The 24,135-nt window shown below is 37.8% G+C and overlaps 1 protein-coding gene across 1 annotated transcript; it reads right to left on the bottom strand.

The window, feature by feature from the left end:
- Window positions 1-1,486: 1,486 nt before the first annotated feature.
- kcnh4a (potassium voltage-gated channel, subfamily H (eag-related), member 4a) lies at window positions 1,487-22,610 on the bottom strand. The gene is made up of 16 exons (XM_056752638.1): window positions 21,969-22,610; window positions 15,978-16,211; window positions 15,622-15,753; window positions 15,045-15,169; window positions 13,375-13,636; window positions 12,418-12,575; window positions 12,102-12,309; window positions 11,514-11,708; window positions 10,826-11,025; window positions 7,751-8,000; window positions 7,308-7,507; window positions 5,234-5,272; window positions 4,141-4,487; window positions 3,924-4,009; window positions 3,365-3,441; window positions 1,487-3,154 (listed from the first exon to the last, which is right to left on the bottom strand). The coding sequence occupies exons 1-16, from the start codon at window positions 22,042-22,044 to the stop codon at window positions 2,273-2,275; spliced, it is 3,471 nt and encodes a 1,156-aa protein (XP_056608616.1). The 5' UTR covers window positions 22,045-22,610; the 3' UTR covers window positions 1,487-2,272.
- Window positions 22,611-24,135: the final 1,525 nt, after the last annotated feature.

The following is a 24,135-nucleotide window of genomic DNA, read 5'->3' as shown; positions in this document are numbered from 1 at the left end:
ATAATACAATTTAGTTGTTGAGGGGGTACTCTGTAATATTGTGATGGAAAATAACTGATTCTTGTTTGTTGTCAAACCAAATAACAGGCTCTACGTGTAAAGTCAGAACTGCATGTGCCTCAAAGTCATGTAGGATGCAACTATCACCAAGCCGGGGCGCTACAGGCTAGTCAATTTTACATTAAATGTTTTTTATTTCATTTTGGTCTGATAACGTGGTTTTCTTCTGTCAACAATTGTATGAACCGTGTAAGACCCACAGAATAGTTTAATTACGATTCATTTTATATTCTTCAAAGAGGCCAGCTAGCGTTTTTAACCAATGTCATGTTTCTTTATTTAGCTCGCGGTTGCATGCTGGTAATCAAATCTGATATTTTCTAAAATGCTTTAGATTCAACAAAACCTGCTAATTATCGCAGCGGTATATGTGCACCAATCAGTGAGCAGCGTGTCATTAAGGCTGTGTGGAGGCGGAGAGCGCACACATTCTGCTTTATTAACTGCGCAAAAGTTACACACGGACAACAGTTTCCATTCGTTATATAGGAAATATTAAGTTTATAATAATAAAGATTAAAGCTTATAACCACATTCTATATTTGAAGTCTTCCTGAACTAATTATTAGAAGCCCTAGTTTTCTGTCCTGATGGACTTTCTATCTCTATAAATGTACCTTAGGGCTGTTATTTCCCCTCAACAATAGGCTATACTTTATCTCTGGATCTTTGCCTGTGATAGCTTTTTTATATTTTTTTAATAATAAAGAAATCTGAGATATTTGAGTAGGCCAAAACAACAGCCACTGACTGCCCATTCTGCCAGCAACATTATATAAAAACACCATAAGAGATGCAGAGATATACCGTAGATTCTTCCTTACATGTTGACATACATCAGAAACCTGGTGAGGGACTGGGAGATAACAGGTTGTTAGTATTAAGATTATCCCAGAATCGAGCAGTGTGTGGGTAGCCTCCTGCGGCTAATGATGTGTCTTGAGCCCTGATGTAGACAGAAAGAGAGAGGGCGAGAGAAAGATATAGTGGGCGTACAGAGATAAAGAGACCCTAAGAGAGATCTGTGCTACGCAGCACTATTAGTATAAGTTGTATAAACTTGTTTGGACTGTGTCTTTGCAGGTTGAGCAGGTTGAGGTGTGTATCACGATGAACTGTTATAGCAAACAAACAATATCAGCTCTTTACGTGGTATTTTGTAGCCTAAAGATTTATTGTTTAACCTTTGAATACCCCACGGGAGAGAAACTATATGGATTTCTTTTCTGAGGAATCAATCTGTAATTCCTCCTGGAGTTATGGTTTCAGAAGTGCATCTTAAAAATCGCAGCTATAATAGCCTATCTGCCGCAAAGGAGTCTAATTAACTGCCAATACAATTGGTTATGTTATTTAAGTCCAGACGGCCTGCTTCTCATGTAATTGGCCAATCAAATCTACTCATTAAATAAGAAATGGCTGGCAAATTTATGGTTTATTCTCTAAGGATGACATTTTCAACAGGCAAATGTTTTTTTTACAATTGCATGGCTTTTAATTTAGACATTTATTACAATACCAGTATAAAAGAGGCCCGTTTTGCAAGAGTATGTCTTTAAAAAAGATATTTGAAGTGAGAGCTAAACGAATTTAAATAAATGTGCACAAATCAATATATTTTTTCAAACACCCAGCCACAAAAATAAATCCATATCATTATCATTACATATTTTACACATGCTTTTAAACATTAAAACTTAGTTCATGTCATTTTCAAATGTGTCCGGGAAATAAAGTGTTTTAAACATAGAGCTTCAAAATGTGCTCTGACAAAAATGCAGCGTGACAACAGAGCCTGGAAATTCTGGCACTTTGTGATGCATGACTCAGTCCCGAGGGACAGTGTACAAAACCTACACAGCGAAATTGCCAATGTAAAACCAAGCCCTGTGGAGCAACATAAAACTAACAGTTGGAACAGACTGCACGCCTAGCCTAAATACAAACAGGGGTAATGACTCATTCAGACAAGTTCCACTGTAATTGTGGAGTTTTCATTTATCTTAAAACAATAGTCTTGGTCAAAACTCAGAACCCACAGCCGCAAACCACCGATTTGCCACTGCAATATATCTAATATAAGCCACATACACAGCATGGCAAATGCGCTGTATTTGTCCTAAGCGAAGGCAGTAACCATGCAGTAGACAAAGACACTGTGAATCTTCATCCAGGATTAGCTACGTCACTTCTTAGCAGGTCCATGTTCCATTTATTTCTTTTCTACAGTAGATGCTAAAATGGGATCATGTACGTGAACAGGACTTGATCCCACCATGTCATTCTGTCTGGGTCCCGTGGGGAAATGCAGAAAATTTGTACTACAAATCCCAGCATGCATAAGTGAACTGACAGCTATGAGAGGCTGTGATGGGCCTGTTGGTGTAATGGATGAATGGATCGGCGTATGAGCTCTGGAATGCTGGCACGTTAGGTCAGAGGTCATCTGTAAACTCAGAGAAGGATGAGATTGACTCTGGACATTATAGCTGCACAGAGGCAACGTGTTGCTAGGGGTAACAGTGCAACCTCCACTTCTAACCTGAGGAAACAATCCACTGGCGGGACATGCTAAAGCCAAGCCCAGGAGAGACCCTCCAGAATGGGGACCCTGATGTCTTAGATATGGTGAATTAGGTGTGGTCTTAGAAGTCTGACAGGGGATTGCCTGACTCTCTACGCCCAGGGTGGCAACCCTTTCCTGGTCAGGGCAGCATGGAAAATGGGTGTAGGTTGAGTGGGGATTAGGCGTTTGATGAAGGAGTTCAATGTCCCCTTCCTGCCCCAAAACAGAGCCTCTTTCCTGGGCATGGCTTTCATTGCAAGTGCACGTGTGCCTGGATCCTAAAGAATCTCTCAGAGAGGTGTCCGGTTGTAAAGAGGCACCAGCAGACATGTTATAGCCCAGCCGAGATGACCAGTCGGTTGCAGAGGAGGCCACGTTTGTAAAGTTGGATGACGTATGACAGCTGTAAGAGCTGTAGGGGGTAAAAGAGGAAGTGAAGTGGGATGGGGTCACGTGGTTGTGTAGGAACTGCATCATTTCATGAAGCTCCTTGGTCAGCGAGGACACTTCCTGGTTCAGGTGGTTCATCTGTAAAGCAAGGAATAAGATTAAATGGAATAATCTAATAAATGTATAATGTATATATAAATAATAAATCAACCAAAATATTATTATTAATTAAAGTAATCAAATATAATAGCCTATAATAAATTAAAAGAGTTAATAAGAATGATTAACAACTGAAATGATATGGCTATAAAGTTTTGTGAGTTTTGTTTAGAGTATGTGTCCTGATACCTCAGCATTGAGCAGGCGAAGACTCTGTCTGACTTCCTCTGTCTCAAGCAGCAAGTTTGCGCCCACCTGAAATGGGTCTAAAAGGACAAAAAAAGTAGTAAACTCACATAATGAGTAAACTCTATGTGGAAAATAATATTAAAATATGGGTTGATTCTTATTTCTTATTATGGTTATCATTTACTCATCCTAGAGTTGTTCCAAATCTGTATACATTTCTTTCTTCTGGTGAACACAGAGAAATATATTTTGAAGAAAGCTTGTAACCATCTTTTCTTGGCTACCATTGACTACCATAACAGGAAACAATGGGTAGTCAAAAGTGCAGCAGAACTGTTTGCTTTCCTACATTCTTCAAAATAGCTTCAAAGAAGAAATAATTGTTTCCTACTTTGGTTTTCAATGGTGGCTAAGATCTGCTAGATTACAAAGATTATTCCAAATATCTCTATCTGTCCTCATCAGAACAAAAAAATAATACAGATTTGGAGGGTGAGTAAATGATGACAGAATTAGCTACTTTGCACTAAGTCTCATATTAAACAAGCATTCCCCTCACCTTTGACCTCTGTGTTAGGAGACTGCTCGTTATGCTCAACGTTGAAATGAAACGCATGTTCATTATCCTCAATGCCATCAACGACCCTACAGGACGGACATGAGGACATAAGCTTTTCAATGATCAATATCTGCACTCAATGCCAACAACACTTGCTTCGACAGCACATAAAAGATTGGCCTGCCCTATAACATATTGAATTCTAGTTTCTCATTACCTTGGGCTCAGGTCCAATGGACTGACACAGTTCAGAGCAGGAATAAGAAGTTTGGCTGGCCTGTTGCAGGAGTTCTTTTCTGTTCTAGGATATAAAGTGCCAACAGACAGGTCCTCATTGGGTGGCATCTGAGGAGAGGGGCTTCGTACCCGGGAGCTCTGAATGGGGGACCTGCAGAGCCGGAGCATACTGATGTTTCGAAATTCCTCCCCCAGCATGGTACTAAGATTAGGTTGTGATGAAGGACCACCAAACCCAGAGAGCAAGGGTTTCCGGCCCATGTCCTGTCCGGATTCTTCTTGCTCAGCCTCCACAATGAACGGCAGCTTTGAATCATCAAAGCGTTCCTAGAGGCAGAGACAAGGGCATAGAGAAAAGATAAATGTCACTCTTTTAAAATTACTATAGCCAGTGATGGAAATGAGTTAGATTCAGCAGGGTTCATTCACTAGTTGGGGACATTTTTTTATTTCTAACCACAGATTCATAAATTCTCTAAGGCCCAAATGATCTGAGTCACGCTACCCACGTTCAATTTCTAACAATATATCCTTACTGTATGTCAACAGTTTATTTGTGTTTCTTTTCATTTTTCCTGCAATCTTTTTAAGGAGAAATATCTGGAGACCTAAAAAACTTTCACACTTCTCAGCAACCTCTGAGCACTAAAATGTCTTTCGTGCTGACTTGCCTTCCCACTGAGACCCGTTGCTCCCTCCCTCTGCTTGCGTGATGTAAGAACACAATTATTAATGAGTCATTGTTCTGTGTCATTATGTTCTTCAGAGTCTTTGTGTTCGCGTATGTGTTCTATGTGACTGTACTGATCATTAGGACAGCTGGCAATATATTCAGGCGCTGGGGTCAGTGCCACAAACAGATTGCTAATTCACCTGTTAAAGACACATCCAGATGAGCTTCCGTATGCCAGCTCTGTTGTCTCAGAGGCGGCGGCAGTTCAAAGTTTGGTAGCTTATGTAACATGGCTGATCAATACGGGCATTTCGGTTCATGTGTGTGTGTGATTTTAAGGGATTACATGAACAAAATCATGAAAACAACAGATAGCACAAAATGTGTTCAATGGTGTTACCTGTGGGAGTCTTGTTGAGCGTGTAAATCTGGCTTGGCCCTGTTGAGAAACAAGCAAGTCGTATTACTGATATAATTCAAGCTCAAAAAGCTCATTGTGCATCTTGTATTAAATAAATGGAATATGTGGCCATGGCAAAGTTAAAGGGGCAGTTCACCCAAAAATAAAAATAATTTAATCTTCCTCGTTTTGTTCAAAATCTGTATACATTTCCGATTTCGGAAATGTGAACACAGAGAAAGATATTTGGAAGAATGCTTGCAACCAAACAGTTCTTGGCCACCATTGACAACCATGGTTGGAAAAATGACAATGGTTTGCTCTTGTACATTATTCAACATCTTTTGTGTTTAACCGAACAAAGACACTTTTAAAAGTATTGTTTCCTATTATTGTAGCCAATGGTGGCTAAGAACTCTTTGGTGACAAGCATTCTTTTAGATATCTTTCTCTGTGTTTATTAGAAAAAAGAAATTGATACAGATTTGGAATAACTTGAGGGTGAGTACATGATGACAGAATTTTCATTTTAGGGTGAACTGTTCCTTTAAATATTTACTGTGAATATGTGTGTATATGCTACCTCTATAGAGGTATATGTACAATACAACATTGTTGTTGTCCTTCTTGTACCTTGTATCTTCTTGCACCTTTTATATGTATTTCGATTTTAATTTTCCATAAATCATTAAGTAAGTCATGTTTTTCTTATGTTTTTCACTGGGTTTTACAAATATCTCACCAACAAAAAGTATTAAAAAAGTGCTTGTCAATTTTGACAACATATTAATTTTTCAGTATTTTATCATTTAAAAGTACAGTATTCTTTTTCCAAAAACAGCCAATGTGGACATCCAAGGTTTTGGAAGGACAGCGACAATATATTACAATCAAGAAAGTAACATAGGTCATAATAATCCAAGTTCAAATTAATTTAAATATCGGGTAACACACACAGTTTCTGCCAATCTCATAACAATCTTGAGTACCTATACAGTAGAATTGCATACGTTGTATCTTCGAGGAGCATTTAGTTTGATCAAATTCCTGAAAGAGAGATACAGGTGTACGGTTGTTCCAGAAAAAATATGAGCTGCTGGAGGCAGGCAGGGGGGCGGAACTACAGCACGAGCACACATTACATCATCGCATTAATCCCTTCGTGTTTTTTACATTATTCATATTCGCCTATTGTCAACAATACACAGACATATTACTTAGTCAGGACTTACCGCCTGCAGTTCATGTCTGGCATCTTTTAGCACTGGGACCATGCCATCTATCAATTTCAAACGATCTGCAAATCCAGTGTTAAATCCACCGTTTATATAAAATCCATCACTGAAATGCCGTGAAAAAAACAAACACACAACTTCTCTCACTATCGCAGGAGAAACGAGCTTTGGCCCACAGTGCAACCAATGTTGACGCAGCGCAGCCAATCTTGATAAGCGGGTCTTCCTATAGCTCGTCGTTTGGCGCATGGGCGGCCTATTTCTTTCACCTTGCCATGGGCTTGCTTTTCCGGGAGAGTTGCACAATAAAAGAAATAGGATCCCTGTCACGAAACAGGGATCCAGACTTATAAAAAACTTTCCAAAACAAGTTGGAGTGCATCAAGCACAGAAATACTACGTCATACATCCAACTCCTGTTTTAAAAAGTTGACCATATTAATCATGAGAAGCGAGCACGTTTAACAGTGTAAAGAAGTCAGAATGCGTGAAATAGCATGTGACCCGATCTTTAAAATGAGAAGAAGAATATCACAAAGTGCTATGAGAGATATTGGTCGTCTGAAAGGACAGTCAGTTGCAGTTTACTGGTCATTATACACTACAAATAATTCTAAGCTCAGAATGCAGCAAATGGCTGGTCAGAATCAAATAGTTTAGTGTCTATTTTTCATACTTGAATTTGAATATTTGACAGATACAAAATGTATAGATGTGACTGAGTGCTTCTATCACATATATAATGTAGAATTGGATAATACACAGCTTTAGCTTGAACATAAATACTGTGTGTGCTATGGTTACACTTTATATTCTGCCTGTCCTGTAAAACAGTTTACCTCTCTGAGGTTGTAGGTGAGATTGTGATGTATATCCTCATTGAAGCGGCTGCTGTATTCTGGGTAGAGTTCGAGAACCTCCTGAAGAGCTCTTACACTGATGTACTGTAGATCACAGTAGGTCAGAGCTTTCACATCTGCATTAGCCTTGATCACCTGATCCTTCCCCGGCAGGTCTGCACCAATCAGGTCTCCTTTACCTTTAAGCCAATCATATGAGGTGCATCTATGTCAACTCTCTTGTTGTCTAGGTGTTTTAGAAAACATTTATATAAATTCCTTTTTTACCCTTGAAGTCACACAGCCCTTTTTTCAATCAATTTGAATGCTTTGTCATTCTGAGTTGATACTGACTAATATATCAAGTTTATTTAAAGGAAAGGCACAGATTGTCTGCAGGAAGTTGGTTGGATTTGAAGTCTGACAACATGGGAAGAACATACCCAGTATGGCCAACACCATGCCGTCCTTCAACACTTCTAGAGACCCAGAGCAGACAAAGTGTTGAGCATGCAGGGCGTCTCCATGGCGGATAAGATACTCGCCAGGCGCACAGAACGACGTCTTAATGTGCAGAGATAGGGAACGTAGACACCCCCTACTGGCTGAGGAGAAGAGGGGAAGCTGCAGAATATCTTTGTTTAGGTGCATGGCGATGTCTGCACGCAGCTCGTCTGGGAAGTCATGTAAAAGCTAAGTGCGAAAAGATAAACAAATGGACCACATTATTAAAAATCATCTTCATAATCAAATTAGATTTTTCAATTGAATTGAACTAAATGTTCAATGCTCCCTTCCCCTAACACCATGTCTACACCGGACGAGCCAAGTCCGGTGTGGACAAAATGTAAAATTATAACGGGCTCTAATGCATTCTATTGTATCTTGTCGCGTCGCATCGCGCAGTATCTGGTGTAGACAAGGTGTTACACCAATAGCAAGGAGCATATCATGGTTCATGTCTGCCAACTAAAAGCTTTTGACATGAAAAAACAGGGATAATTTCTTTAATATGCCACTCCCCAATTCTGCTGTTTCGTTGGAAAATACTGAATACATAAATAAATTAACAAAAAAGAGAAAAAAAGAGAAAAGATTTCATTTTCTTAGATGAAGAACTAGATGAGGTAATCCACCTATAGAGATAAGATTCTCTCTTTCAATATGATGCCGTACCAGCAACTGCTGTCTTTAGGGTGAAAGAGTTCCTGTGAACCGTTCTTTTAGTGTTCCTCAATCACTGCATAAATTAAAAGCGTGACAGTGTAAATGAGCTAGTCCCCACTAGTCACTCTTTGTTTTTCTCCGCACACCTAAGATCTTCCCTCTTCTGTTTTTATCAAATATGGGTCTTTTCATTGAGAGCCATCCATTGGCAGAGAAGGGGGGATCCATGGTGGCCACCTTGGCTGCCACCCCAAAATTTAAATCGCTACTTATGTTGATGGACATCTGATTTCACCTCTCATAGAACAATGGTTTTATTTTGAATTAAAGACTCTTATTAAAGAATGACGAAAGGTAGAAAAGAAGCAAATGGATTGCTTGAATTTGCTAAACAAATGGAATATTAAAATGTACACACTTGCGTTAGCCATTTCAAGTCAGACTCAGCTAGGAAAGTTTTTTTGTTGTTGAACCAAACCATTTTTGTGTTATACTGTATACATACTTTCTAACGTTAATCTTTTAAATGTTGCGTTAATGTAAAGTTTTCCCAGTGTTTTCTAACCTAAGATAAATATAAACCGTGTGGGGAGATATCCCCTGTTTCCCTTAACATTCTAAGCAAGTGTACTTCATACAAACTTTACAAATACACAAGAAGGAAGCATTGTGTTTTAAATAAGCTTCACTGTTCACCCTTGGCTTTAGGATTCCTAAACAACTTTTCATTGTGTAAGTTAACGTAAGGCTGCTTTAGACAGATAGTTCCCTACATACATTGTTTACATCAGGGTCGGAAATTTAAACAAGGCTTTGTAATAAAATGACAACAAGATGAACAAAACTTCAAGATTAAAGAGGAAAAGCAGTCCCTGCTTAATAAAAAACTAGCTACGACAGTCACAATCTAAATAAGATGAGGGGAAAATGAATGTGGTTAACAGCAGTTTTGCTATGCTACAGCTTTGATCATTACAGCCAGTCTTTTTTTTTCATCCTTGAATTTGAATATTTGACAGATATGAAACATATACATGTGACTGGCTGCTTCTATCACATATATAATTTAGAATTGCAAAATATACTGCATAAGCTTGTACTGAAGATGCAAATCTGCACTGTATTTTCTGCCTGTCCTGTAAAACAGTTTACCTCTCTGAGGTTGTAGGTGAGATTGTGATGTATATCCTCATTGAAGCGGCTGCTGTATTCTGGGTAGAGTTCGAGAACCTCCTGAAGAGCTCTTACACTGATGTACTGTAGTCGGAGCTTTCACATTTGCATTAGCCTTGATCACCTGATCCTTTCCCTAATCCATGGTATGGATATACGGGCCAATAAGAGGCGTTTAAATTAATCACCGGTGAAGAAGAGTTGTACTGAAGTGCACTATGCTCAAAATTGTATCATTAACAACTGCGTATAGATACAGTGTAAGAAAGAGATTCATTAGTTGTCAGACTAGTGATTTTGGATGTTCTATTTTTATGTTCCTTACAGAATCAAACAGCAATAAAACAATTCATAAACGCTTCTCAACTTGTTTTGAAGCGTGTATTCTTGTATTCTAATATCTGAAAGTAATAATAATTTTACAACATCAAGGGCAATAATCGGCATCAATGATTTTGTTTTAATCTTGTAGTCCAATGGAAAGAGTATATATTTAGATATATCAGATATATGCTACTATGATCCACATCAGTTTAAAGACACCTCTGGAGCTGCTTTGTTTCTGTATAAATTAGAAAGTTGAAATCAAAATTATCTCTGTTAAACGATGTTTTCAACATTTTCATTTATATATTTTATAATTTATTTAATCTAGATACTTTTAGTATGACTTTAAACTCATTGCGTTGTGCAATTGTTTTGTATACATTTGTTACACTGGTGACAAACTCTGGGATGAATATTATCACTTGTACCTCTTATCAGAAATCCCAGGATTTATTTAAATATAATTCGATGCCAGGTCAGGGTTACATACACATTTTCTGAAGTAGCCTTGGCCACCGCCTGGCCACCCGTTATATAAAACTCTAGCTCCGCCACTGGAGCCTTCCAATTTCTATTGCTACATTGACTTAATAATGTCAGTGTTCAGTAATAGTGCTATAATTATTCCATTAAAAGATGTGACCCAGATTTGTGCTGATAATGGTGGTGTGTTATCAAACTGTGATTAGGGCTTTTATTCAGAGAAGTCTACTTATGTTTTTGTTTTGTGAAAACATACATTTTATTCACCTAAAGCATAAGCCACAAAAAGTTGAAATTATTTGAAAATGGTCTTCCACATTTATAAAGTTGTCAAGGTTAGGCAGCTGGTTCTGTTCAAAGGGTCTCACCTCATTGGCATTGATGCCGTTGTTGACAGACCAGGTGGTCTGGAAGTACTCCAGCATGCGCTGTTTCAGCTGCTGGGGCAGGCGGTGCACGCGGATGAAGTCTTTCAGATCCTTCATGCGCGTGTGGTAGAGGGAACGGCGAGAGTACATGCGCTGAATGATGGCTGTCACATTCCCAAACACCACCGCATGCATCAGCGCTGTGGGTGATAACAAGATAGATGACTGCTTATTAAACAGCATGAAAGTGCTAACCAGTGTTCTCTCGACTCCTTGCGTTGTGTAGCAATTTTATAAAATATAAAAATGACATATACTTATAAAATACAGTAAATATAACCGGGGCTTCCAAATGTGGCAATATGAACTTAAATTCTCTATCTGTTCATGGAAACGGTCTCACAAATGATTCACTGAAGATATCTCTTGCTGGAGATTTTTGAGTCCCCTGAAAGTTTTTTTCTCTGCGGAACATAATAAATGCACAGCTCAGAGGGAACAATAGTGTCACGTATAATTAGCCTGTCTGAATCATCTCAGTAAACAATATGTTCTACATACTGAAATTGGAAACCAAACTTTCCTAAACGAGACATTTATTTCAAATTGATGCAAACTTTCCAGAAACAGGCGACCTCAAAACAATCTAATTATACATTGGGTCTGAAATATGCGCCGTTGAACACACCCCCGATAAGCATGGTGCAGATGGAGAAGATCTTCTCAGCGTCTGTGTTGGCACAGACGTTTCCGAATCCAACGCTAGTCAGACTGCTCAACGTGAAGTAGAGAGAAGCAATGTAGGCGCTGCGCAACGAAGGGCCGCCAACTGTACCATTGGTGTACGGAGTCTCCAGACGCTTCCCTAACTCTTGCAGCCAACCTTAAAAAAACACAGAAAACGATAAGAAGAAAGGAAAGATATGAATTTAGGGGACTAAAATTGTATTTGCTTCTGAGAGAAGCTACAGTACTGAATAATGGACTGCGATGATTGCTTGCAGTCAATATACATGCAATGTCTGCATTGATTTAGTAACCAATTCATACGCGCTGGTTAACTGGCCACCTCGCTTTTCAGAGCGGACCATAGGAGATACAAACATGCACGGTATGTGGAAAATACAGCATTTTTTAACCTTAAATCGTGTATACACATTGTATTACATCATAAACAAATGATAATATTCGTATTAGCTGTGTCATATGACCCCTTTAAAGTAAAATACCAGTTTCATCATCTTGCATCTTGTCTTTACACCAAACATTCACTCACCTATGTCCCAGGTTAGGGGGTCATTGCTGGCAAGCTCTTTGCGACCAATGACGTACCAAACGCAGGCCAGCCAGTGTGCCAGCAGGGCAAACACAGACATTAACAATGTAAGAACCACGGCGCTGTACTGGGAATAACCATCCAACTTTTGCAGCAAGCGCAGCAGACGGAGTAATCGCACAGTTTTCAATAAGTGGACGAGGGAAGTCTGTAAAACACACCCGTACAAAGGATCCAAATTGAACATTTACCAAGCATCCTGCAGAGTTTCTATAGCATAAAATTGTAAGTGCACAGATTTAATGTGACTACTCACCACTGAGATGTTGAATAAATAGAGCAGGTCAAATGGCAGGGCAGCTATGAGATCCAGAATAAACCAGGTGGTGCAGTAGTGAAGACAGATGGAGCGAGAATCATAAACCACCTGACCCGCGGGCCCAACGTAGGTGGTTCTGAAATTCAGGACGATGTCTATGGAAATAAAAAAAACACTTACAGTATTTTATTAGACACGCACAACACATAAACTAAAGCATAGAGCCATTTTACAAATATGATGTGTTCGCAACCAACTTCAGGAATAAAAAAAATCTTCAAAACATCTTTTCCCCTTATCGAAAATAAATATTGAATATGCACGTATGAATATTACAAACATGCTAATTGGTGTGATAGAGTAGAGTACATGCTGGACTTAATATATAAATATTCATGTCACCAGTTCTGCTAATCCTCATTAATTATTACACGGTACATTTAGTCCCATCATCCAGTTATTTTACAATGTCTGTGTGGTGCATGTGGTTTATTAAATTACTTTCACAGTGGGGCGTCTGAACCTTTTTATTGAAAAGAGATTTGCTTTTCAAGCATGTATAAAATCCAGATTACATTAGGAGTGTGTGCGTGCGTGCACGGAAGGGATTTGAAGGGCGGTGCGAGTAAAAGGAGGTGTGATTGCCACTCAGTCTTCACCCCACTAACATGTTTAAAAAGAGAAGCTTTTTGAACTCTGACAGATGCTAACAAGTTAACACTATTTAAAAACAGAACAACAAAAAAAGTGAAAATAAAGCAAAAAGTGTCAAAAAGGGGAATGAAAATGGGTTCTTTGGCCATCCAGGCAATTTTCCAATTCACGTTCTACACTGATGGTTGCCATTCAAAGGCATTGAGTTCAATCTTCAGGAAAAATGTTTATTGATGGACTGTAAAGCATGAGGGCAAATTGCTATGGATGATATTGACATTTTGTAACTGTTACACACACCGAGGATGAAAAGCATCTCTACAGCTATGTCGCTGACGAGGGTGGTTCTGGAGGCGGAGTTACAGTCTGGGTTGTCATGTTCGCTGTCGTCAGGGGTGGAGAAGCAGACGTTGTAGGGAACGGTCACAGCCACGTAAAATGTTGCAAGGAGGATCAACCAATCCCACAAGGCTTTGCACACACTGTAATGGAGCAGGATGAAACGGGACTTCTGAACCGACGCCACCTTGTACTCCGGTAGGGTTGGCTGGGAAAAAACACGCTAAAAGAAATAAAACGATATCAGATACTGATATTATCAACCCAAATTATAGAACAGAAGTCTGTTTTACTACAATTCTTGTTTTTGCATACAAGCAAGTCACTTCTCAGCGATTTTTAAGTGCTGTTTACTTGATTGCAATTTTCCTCCGTAATTAGTCTTTTTAGCCTGTGGTATTCCGACTGATTCTCATCATAGTTGATCCAAAAATCTTTCACCAAATCTTTAGTGTGAATTTGGGGCACGCTGTGCTCTGCCTTTGTGATTGGGGTTTTAAATTAACTGGCAACCGCTGCCCCAATGTGCACATGCATGCACTGTCACCTCATTAAAAGGAAGACAGTGGTAATAAAAGAAGTGCTTTGCAGATTATCACGTGAACAAATCTCCTAGAACATGAAGTTGATTAAAATGGACAGATGCAGGCGCGTACCACTCGCTACGAGACACACAATACAATCTCTCCAGCTCCTTTCTTCAAAGACACAACATGAATTTTAAAGGCGAATATGGCTTTGGAAGCAAATTCTGTGAACATCACTTGGCAATTCAAAGAAGCGTGCGCTTGAAGTCGTGCTCCGCATCTCCAGAAGTGACAATTTAAATGTGTGCTTAGTCATTTGCCCTAAAGACATTTAAAACACCTGCAAAAAATCTAAAGGTTTCATTTACTTTCACTACATCTTTTTAATTGCTGCAGGTACGAATGCTCATTGACCTTCCACCTGAATCCTTCAAAATGAAACATTTGGAAAAATAAGTGTGACATTCTGAGAAGGTGAAGCCACAGCCCATAATGTCACAGAACAAGAACATTTAACATTTGCTTTGAAATGGCACAGCTACACTGAATTGTAGAATCTGCTTAAAATATTAATGTCTGAATTTTGTCAGGTCAGAATAAATGCTAAATGCAAATTTTAAATCGGAATTTTGGCAGGTCAGATATCAAGTGAAGGAGCTACACAGGTGACTTCATTTGCAAACCTGTTGACAAACAATTTAGTAAAATTTGTGAAAATCAGTTGTAGCTTAAAAGGCTCAAAATCAAATCATGGTTCTGCAGGACCGTGTGTGCTTTTCCACTGTATTTTCCATAAAAATATAAGAAATGGCATATTCTTTAAACTTACAAGAGTAACAAGAATAAAATATTGTTGCTTTTGCACTGAAACTTTGCATCTCAATGTTTAATGTTGTCTATGGGTTTGAAAATATCTAACCAATTAAACATTTTGAATAGAGCATGTCAACTTTGCCAACACAATGTTTAATGATCGAAAAAAAATTATATATTTCCAGTAAAGAGGTCATTTTGGAGACGAGTTATCAGTTGGACAGTGATAACTTTCTGATTTACTATACAGAAAAACGATTGAGAATGACTTTGGGTTTCATTTTTACTTACATTAGGCAGCTTCCTTTTGCTCCTTTTGGTGAACTGACAGGTCAGGTGGTACAGAACGCTACGACCTCGCTCACGAGCTTGACTCAGATTGGTTCCACCAGACTTCCTGCTTTGAGTGCAATCCTCTGACACATCAAATTAACATATTATTTAAGAATCTGGCTATAAACTGTCAAAATAACACGTCAAACCATTAACAAAAGAACATTCGAATCTAGGGATGTAACAATATCAAAATCTCAATGTGCCGTAATACCTCGGTATAAAGTTCATGATGATGACTTGGAAACGAGCCATAAGCATCCTCTTTTCTTTATCCTCTTATCACAACCGTTGCTTAGAGGTATGAGTTATAGTATGAGATAAGATAATATAATTGCACCAGATGGACCTTGCCAAGGGTGACATCTATTATTTTTTCTAACATTCTCTATGTTAGGGCCAGAAGACCTAGCGTTTCATTCGGTCATGTGACCACGACAATATTCAGACAATTGTGCTATAGCGATAAAACGATATCAATAATATTGTTACATCCCCATTAGAATCAAGCAATGGCTCACTGCCATCCATTTACCTTCTGTGTTAGAGCAGGGATGTGATTTGCCATACGAGTCGGTGATATTTTTAAAGGACAAGAGAAACAGAACCACTTCTCCTTTCTCATTTTTAATAGGCACGATGTCCAACAGACACCAGAACGACGTTCCTGGAGTCAAAGAAGTTAAACCATGAGTGCTTTTATACACTGGCAGCCCACTCTTTGAATGAGAGATTGCTGAGTAACTTGTGTCAAATGAATACAAATAACCTTTTTGTTTCTTTTCTTTTTTTAAAAGCAAATATTGTACAAATTGGCCACTAACTGTATTTTAAAGCATCAATGTGACTTTAACAAGTTTTTACCAAATTATTTATTTTAACCGTCTTTACCGTTCTTCCTGTAATATCGAACCTCTGTCTGGAACTCCCTCTGTCCCTCTAAAGTTTTCTCCACCTGTTGGGTCACTCTCTCACTTGTTTCCGGTCCATGCAGGAAGTGACACGTGCATGTCTTCTTCATGACCTCGGTGCGTGCGAACCCCGTGAGGTCACAGAACCCGTCTGAACAGTACACAATAGGGTACCCTCGACTTCCCTGAGCATTGCCCAGCAGGAAGTTACTGTCTGTACACACCAAACATAGACACACAAAAGTAACCAAATTCAAAAAGAATAGCGTTACAATTTATTAAAACAGTAGTACCATCATCCTGTGGAAGGCTGTATTTCACAATACATAACCTTCTATCTCTCTCTCTCTCCCTCTTTCTTTTAGTGAGACTTATTATCATGCTAATTATATGCCCAATGCTTTGGTTCGGTGGCTGAAAACTAAAGAAACTGTGTATCGTTTCCATAGCAACGCAGCTATTCATTTCACCTAAATTGTGCAGATTATATAAGAATTGATTGACTGTGGGTGTCTGTTTACTGTATGTGTGAAAGAGTCTAGCCTTTGGCTCACAATGCTAAATATATCAATTGCAGCTAATCATCTTGGACCCCAAGCTGGCAGACCCCTTTCCCACAATACATCAGTCAATTAGTGAATACAGGAGCTATCAATACACCAAAACCTATTATACTATATTATACTAGAAAATAACCCTTTTATCTCTTAAAACACAAATTAATGTTTTTCTAGTGACCCCGACCCAGATACCCTCCGGTTATAACCATTCAGATTAACCGTAATGAATAAAGCTTTGTTAAAATACATCACTAAACAAGGCAAAACACGCAAGTGACCAGTATGATATCATGTTACACATCACATATCTATCATATCTATTATTGTTTTGGGGAATATATATCATTCATATCCATCAATTGTTCAATTGTTCACTCCACCCCCATTTTCACTTGTTTGCGGAAGAATCAATAGGATGCAGTTGCACAGCGAAACTAAATAAAGTGATTCCTGATCCATCAACCTCAGTACACAAAACACCCCCCATAGTGAGCCAGTGTCTGTGCTACTCAGTTAATGAACAAACAGATGAATGACTGTATAACAGAGAATGAAGCCATTTATGTTCCCAAAATGAGCAAATAAAACAGTTGAGGGGTTCATGTTTCAACACTGAGTGGATACCATACATATAACAAAGGAACATTTAGTTTAGAGTTTAGATCTGTTGATTTTATTTTTTAAACAACAATATTGAGTGTATGCTTTCAATGTGCATTTTATTAAGTTTGTGTTCCCTGGGAATCAAAATCAGACCTGCAATAAAGCTAAATATTCAGGTCAATTTGTATGTGCTCTTGTCTGACCATATTTAGTGTTCATCATTATCACAGGCTGAAATCTGTCTACGGTATCAGATAAGCTGGAAAGAATGTTGTGTTTTATTCGCATCTCGAAGTAAAAACAAAAGTATGCCTAATATCATCCTGTAGATCTATATCAAGCCCAAAAAAGGCCATACTCAAACACAGCAGAATAAAAATCAGGTGTTTTGTGGTTTGTGCATTTTAGAAAGAAGCAATGGCGGCACTAAAACTATTCAGGCTCATGCATATGATTTCGATATGTACACAAAATTGCTAATTTCATTGCAAATGAAAACTTGTATTTTTATACACCAATACTACAATAAAGAATGTAAAATATGAGCTTAATTTGAACATATTAATTGTACAGATGTTGATACCTGGCATCAACTACAGAACCTATTATGGTCCTTGGGAATTACATTGGATTAACGTTTTATTGACAATTGGATGAAATAAAAAAATAAACATGTAAAGTATATATGCAAAGAATATCTAAAAGCAATTTTGTTAAAAAAAATTAGAAAATAAACAGTATTATAAAGTGATCGTGCTTTTCACTCTGAAAAATAGACTTCAGGTGATTAGGATTATCTTCGTACATTTAACAACAACTAGTCACAGCTTTCATAATTCGACAAAGGAAAAGTGAAATAAAACCCCAAAATAACAGTTCAAAGAAGTTCATGAAATGTGTGTGTGTTTAAGAATGCATATCTTCTCAATAAAAGGCACATGACTGTTAAAGAGGTCATAATGCAACTTTGGTGTGTTAAAAGTTGCCCATGCATGTATTAGACAAGAACAAAAGATGCATTCTATCTAAAAGCAAATGCTCACTCAGACCTGCCTGAAACGCCTCGTGTAACCACACCCCCACAAATCTACGTCAGTTTGTGGTATGATTTGACTAAGACCGCCCAAATGTATACACAAGAGGAGATACAAACATGCACGGTGTGGAAAATACTGTTTTTTTACCTTAAATCGTGTATACACATTTTATTACATCTAAAACAAACTATAATATTCGTTTTAGCCATGTCATATGAATCCTTTAATGTCACGACACACAACAGTTTTAAAAGTTATAGATATTGATATTTGTATCACTGTATGCTGTGGTTTTAAGACAAGATGTTCTCTGTATCAGTTGCTATGGAAATATATACAAAGAGAATAAAAAATATGTCAATGCGCTTATTTCTGGTGCTGAGGTAACCAGGAGACAGTGCCTAGAGTTTATTTTTAAAATGAACTGTGAAAGCAAATTCATATCAATACAAGCTAGACAAAACCCCCAGAAAGAAATAGGTTTTTAGATATACTGTATTTAATGTTGCATTTTTTTCAGAGCATCTTTTACCAGAGTGACTAATGTGCACAAATCACATTAGTGCCAGATGAAAGCTGCTAAAAACAGCAGACAAAATATGGCGAAGAATTCTGTTGCTAAGGTAGTACTATGCAGCATCCTGCCGTACACTGTGGTACAGTGCATACAAGAATACATGAGTTGAGGTGAAACCCAAGGCTATGTACAAAATTGTGTCACGTTAATATCAATACATCTTCGTGAGTAAAATACTTTCTCAGGGATTGAATGCAACTATACGAGTATTCACCAAAAGCCTTCAAACCCTTGAGAAGCCTTGGCAAATTTGCCATTTGGTTTATGTCTGAATAAGGCTGAATAACAACTCTAGTTTCTCACAACACAACGAAATAGACACAAGGCTGGAGGCCAAATCACAGCCAGGTTGACATTCAGACTACAGCACATTCTCTTTGTAAATTATAAAACAACTGTTTTAATAAGACTGAAAAAAGCAAATACCATTCTATTAAAATCTGGTTCAGGCAATTAAAATTGTTATAATGAAGAGGGAGACACACATAGAGAGAGACACGTCACGTCTGTCACTCACACATGCACATACTGTCACTGATTTAAGCAATGCTGGGGTGTGACACGATATTAAGAGGTCATTTATAAAAGTTATAGAGCAAATGGTCAGCGTGACATTTCATGGTGCGAAAATCTGTCCCTGGGAAGAGCAGAAAGAATGATTCATGTGACTGGCTGTGCTGAGAGTTGTGAACATTGCTTTTGTTGAAGAGCATTCATACAGGCTGAGATTTTAATTTCACGTTCAATCCCAGTGAAAAGCCTTATTGCTCAGAGGTTCTTCTTTTATTGCACAGGGGACTTAATAGAGTTTCATTTCATGATTCAATTTGTCTGTGATGTTTCTCCAACATATAGGATTAAAAAAATAGGACAGTTGTTGACAGTAGAGAGCTATAAAAAGTAACACTGATAATACCGTCTAGTTGTGGTCTTTTATAAATAAGATCCAATTTGTTTTGAGCTCATATTGATTGAATTTTCTCGTTTTGATTTATTTCTACTTTCAGTTTTTTGTTTTATTGTCTGAGCTATTCTGATCATTTGAAATGTATTATGTCTCCAAGAGACCAATTTGTTATGTTTTCCAAAGAAAAAGAAGCAACAGACCTCAGCAAGTGTGCATCTAATCCCATTGTTGTCCAAATCTTCGTTCAAACAGCCAGCGACTATAGCAGCGACATGATCTCATTCATTTTTAAAGGGAGCTTGGCACCTTCCAGAAACAGGATGTGAACGTGTCCATCAAGGCAACAAAGAGTAAAACTAATTTATCTTCACAAACAATGAGCGACTTTCAGAGCGACCACCAAATCAGTAGAGCGAACATCATACATCTCACCAGTCACTGCAGCGGACGGAAGATAAGATAACTTTCTTGTTGTGGGTGACTTTTTTACACGAACAGTCTTGAATCATATAAAAGGATGATATCAAAAAAGATGATTTTCGTTCCTAATTGATGACTCATTATGTACTAGCCTAGTTTATATTAAACATTTTAAGTGGTATAAAGCTGATTTAGGGTGAACACAAAATAAGACATCATCCAACAGCGGTGACAGTTTATCTGTCACTATGACAACCAAAATGTCTCCTCCTGACCTCGTAGGAAGACATGAGCATCCTGTCTTTGCTGGTGTGAACAGGTTAGGAGAAACAACTAAGAGAAGAAAGCGATTCATCAACGGATCAAAAAGACCTTGTGTTTTAGAATCCTTCCGATGAAACACATTGTTCTGAATAAAAGCGCACAGAAAGTGGAAGCTTTTTGCTTGTTTCACATGATGTAGTTACAAATATTATAAGTTGTTGCGTTGATGCTGTCATTGTCTTGGATATATTGGTTTGTTTTATAAGCATGATCACAGAGCAGTAGTGAAAAGGTGAAAAGAAAACTCTCCAGAGATCCAATTAGCAGACTCCTTATAGACGGAATAGGAAGCGGACTGACACCAGATGCTAGGTTTCACTTGTGATATCAGGGTGGCTGAAACGCAACATTTGAGCTCTCATTAGAGAAGAACAGGGAGGTTACGGACTGTCTGAAGGTAAAATAAAGTGTGCGGTCCCTATAGCTCAAAGGGTGAATCATACTGCTAGCAATGCAAAGATTATGGGTTTAATCTTAGGAAACAAGCAAAACGGATTAGATGTTAACCTCACACTGTCACTTTAGAAAAAACAGAACCTAATGTACCGTATTGATGGATCACACTCTTCCTGCTAAAAACATACTGACTTTTTGACACAGTACAGGTTGAACACTCACACACTGTCAATGTGAAATATTCATGGTTTAGTCATCGCACCACTCTGTGTTTTCTAAGCAGATATCGTGGCTGTAAAAGGTCAGAAAAGGTGGACCACTTATATAAAACAATCCCTCTCCATCTTTTGTTTTCTGAGTTTGAACCATATTATACAGTGAAACTCCCACGCTACTGAACAGTGAGCAGTGTTCCTATAATGAATAACACTTCTTGTTTTTTTACAAGAAGCTTTTGTGCACTCGCACAAACACTCAAATTCAGCAGTTGAACCAAAATATGCAAATACACAGCAAGAGGTCTCCATGAGTTCCGGAACAAAACAAGATGTTATGATAAATATATTTAAAAAATAATATTTGTGATAAGAGGAAACAAATAATTCATCATCGCTCATCTGAACCGCATACACTAAAATGACTGAATTTCAACCTTGTCAATAAGAGAAATATTTCAGATCGATCTACTGGCTTCATTAAGTATAGTATTTATGGTAAATTAACAGCAATTATATTTTTCAAAACAAGCATCAAATAATATAACTTCCATGTTTAGTCATTAGAAGAAGAGCTATATTGTTTTTATATGCATATTAAAATGATCTTTAGTTTTTTTGAATCCTAATTTTAATATCAGACTATTATATTACAGTCTTCAGGATTGTTTCAGGCAAAAGGTATAAAGAAATTATGTAAACATTTTTTTAACACGAAAAGTATCTTAATAACACTAACTCTTACATTTATGCATATTAAAACAATCATCAGCAAATTACCTTACATTGAATATTGCACTATTTTGTCAATACTGTATATATTCATTTACTGTATAATATTTAGATATATTAGAGGGAGAGAGAAAGTGGTTCATAGTTGCTTTAATTTCTGTAATACAGTCTAAAACCTGCAGAACAAACCAAGTACTCACGTGTGCCATCAAAACGCTTGGCAATGGTGTCGAGAAAGGTGTTCTGAGGGGCCAAGAGCCCTTTCATCACTGGCATGGTGACTGATCCTCAGATATCCATCACATAAAGCAATAAAGAGAGCGGCAGAGAAAGTAGAGATCAGTCCAATTAAAGACCCCCCGGAGGAGGAGATTTCTGGAAGAGAAGGTAGGCGATTCCGTCTGTGGTTCAAAGCTTGTTGGCGGCTGGTTCAGATGAGTTGAAAACCACTTTTTGTTAAGAACCGGAATGCCTTTTGCAAAATTCACATATTTACTTGAATCCCCAGTTTCCACAGCGGTCGGATGCTACAACTGTAGTTTGGAAGGATGTACTCTTGTCGATGCAGTTTTTAGTCCAGGTGCTTAAATTTGGTGTTCACGCTCTACAGCCCATCAATTTGTGATGTCACCCTGCACTGTCACGGCTCTTCTGCTCTCTCTTTCTCAACAGCGGTTCAATATACAGGCTTCATTTCTTTTCTTCATTGCTTGGGATCCTATTCGGTCCTCTTCAATGTTTTCAATCAATTCTTCAGCCAGTACACACCTCTTCTTTTAAAATTCCTTTTCTTTGTTTGGCTTTTGGGTTGTCCTAATACGAGGTCAAAAGATGCTCTGCATTCTTCCATGTCCTCTCTCAGTCAGGTGCACAATCTCTACTACATCTCTCCTCTTAGTGTTATCTCTCTACTCCACTGTCCCTCCCTCTTTCTCTCTGTTCCCATTTCTATCCTCTCTCTTTCTGTCTGTGCCTTTCTTCCCACTCTCTTTCAAAACCCAGAAGCACGGCAGAACAATGAAATCAAAATCAACAGATGTACATTTGGGAGCGTTGTGACCATACACATTGTTTTTTCAAAGATAAAAAAGCAGTATCTTTCATAATCCCAAATGAGAATTTTCACTTTTTTAATAATCTCTGTTTAGCCTCAGAATGCAAAAATTGTGAATGTGGTTAATACTATATGTGTTTGTGACATGACAATCTGTCCGTAAGCCTGTAGAAACATCTTTTGTAAGTAACCATTGTCACAATATAGCACATTTAGCACTCTAGTGACTGAGACACAGTTATAGAGATTGCAATGGGAGCATTACTTTGTGCTAAAGCCACAAATAAAAAAGACTTTAAGGGCTGAAGTGGGTTTAAAGGTACAGTTGCATTACCAGAAGCAAGAGAAGAACGTGGAGAAAGAGAAATGGTGTGAAAGGGAGAGCAGACCAGCCATCTGTGCTCGACAGATATTTACATATATTACCAGACAAAGGCAACCTCTCACACAACAGACACACAGTGGAATCTCTATTGAGGTAAAATCTGAAAGGAAACATCTCTGGGTCAATGCTTATTGGCAGGAGTGTATGAACAATGGGAAAATGTGTTTTTCCAAAGGCAGCGGGGGTGGAAGCATTAAGGCACGAGTCTTGAAAAGCACTTATTATCTTCAAAAAGTGTTAGGTTGGGTTATGTTGTCACATATGTATTGTAAATGTTGGCCGAAACGATTGTATGATTTTGCTTACTTCTTGAATTACATTATATCATAACATAATCCATAATATTACCGTCTGAAGATCTAGCACAGTCTAAAATAAGTCTGCAATAGTCTGTGTAATATATCCAGAGACTGTGTTTAATTTATATCCATTTATTTTTTCCTTATTTCTATATTTAGTTTTTGTCTAATGTCTCCAAAGTTTGTGCTAAAATGTGTTTTAATAATAAAATACAATGCCAATAAATAATATTATATAATAACTTGTATTTAATGTAAATATTGTATAATAAATAATAATACTTTGAAATAAAACTAAAATCGCCCTAGAAACAAATGTTACACTATAAAATATTACACTATATACAGTTATACCTTAAAAGAGTTTGCTGGGAATAAATTTCAGGTTCCCGTTTTGAAACATTCAATGTATGAAATATTTTCCTTATTTAAAGAGATCCTCTTGTCATTCCAAACCTGTATGACTTTCGTTCTTCTGAAGAACACAAAATAAGAGATTTTGAAGAATGTTGATAACAAACTACAAAGGCAGTACCCATTAACTTCTATTGTATGGACACAAAACCAATGCACATCAATGGGTACCACCACCGTCGTTCAAAATTCAATATTCTGTGAAAATATTTTCT

This window comes from Triplophysa dalaica, chromosome 7 (genome assembly GCF_015846415.1).
Source record: "Triplophysa dalaica isolate WHDGS20190420 chromosome 7, ASM1584641v1, whole genome shotgun sequence".
NCBI lineage: Eukaryota > Metazoa > Chordata > Actinopteri > Cypriniformes > Nemacheilidae > Triplophysa > Triplophysa dalaica.
Note: the sequence above shows the minus strand (reverse complement) of the source record. Positions and strands in the feature narration are given on the sequence as shown.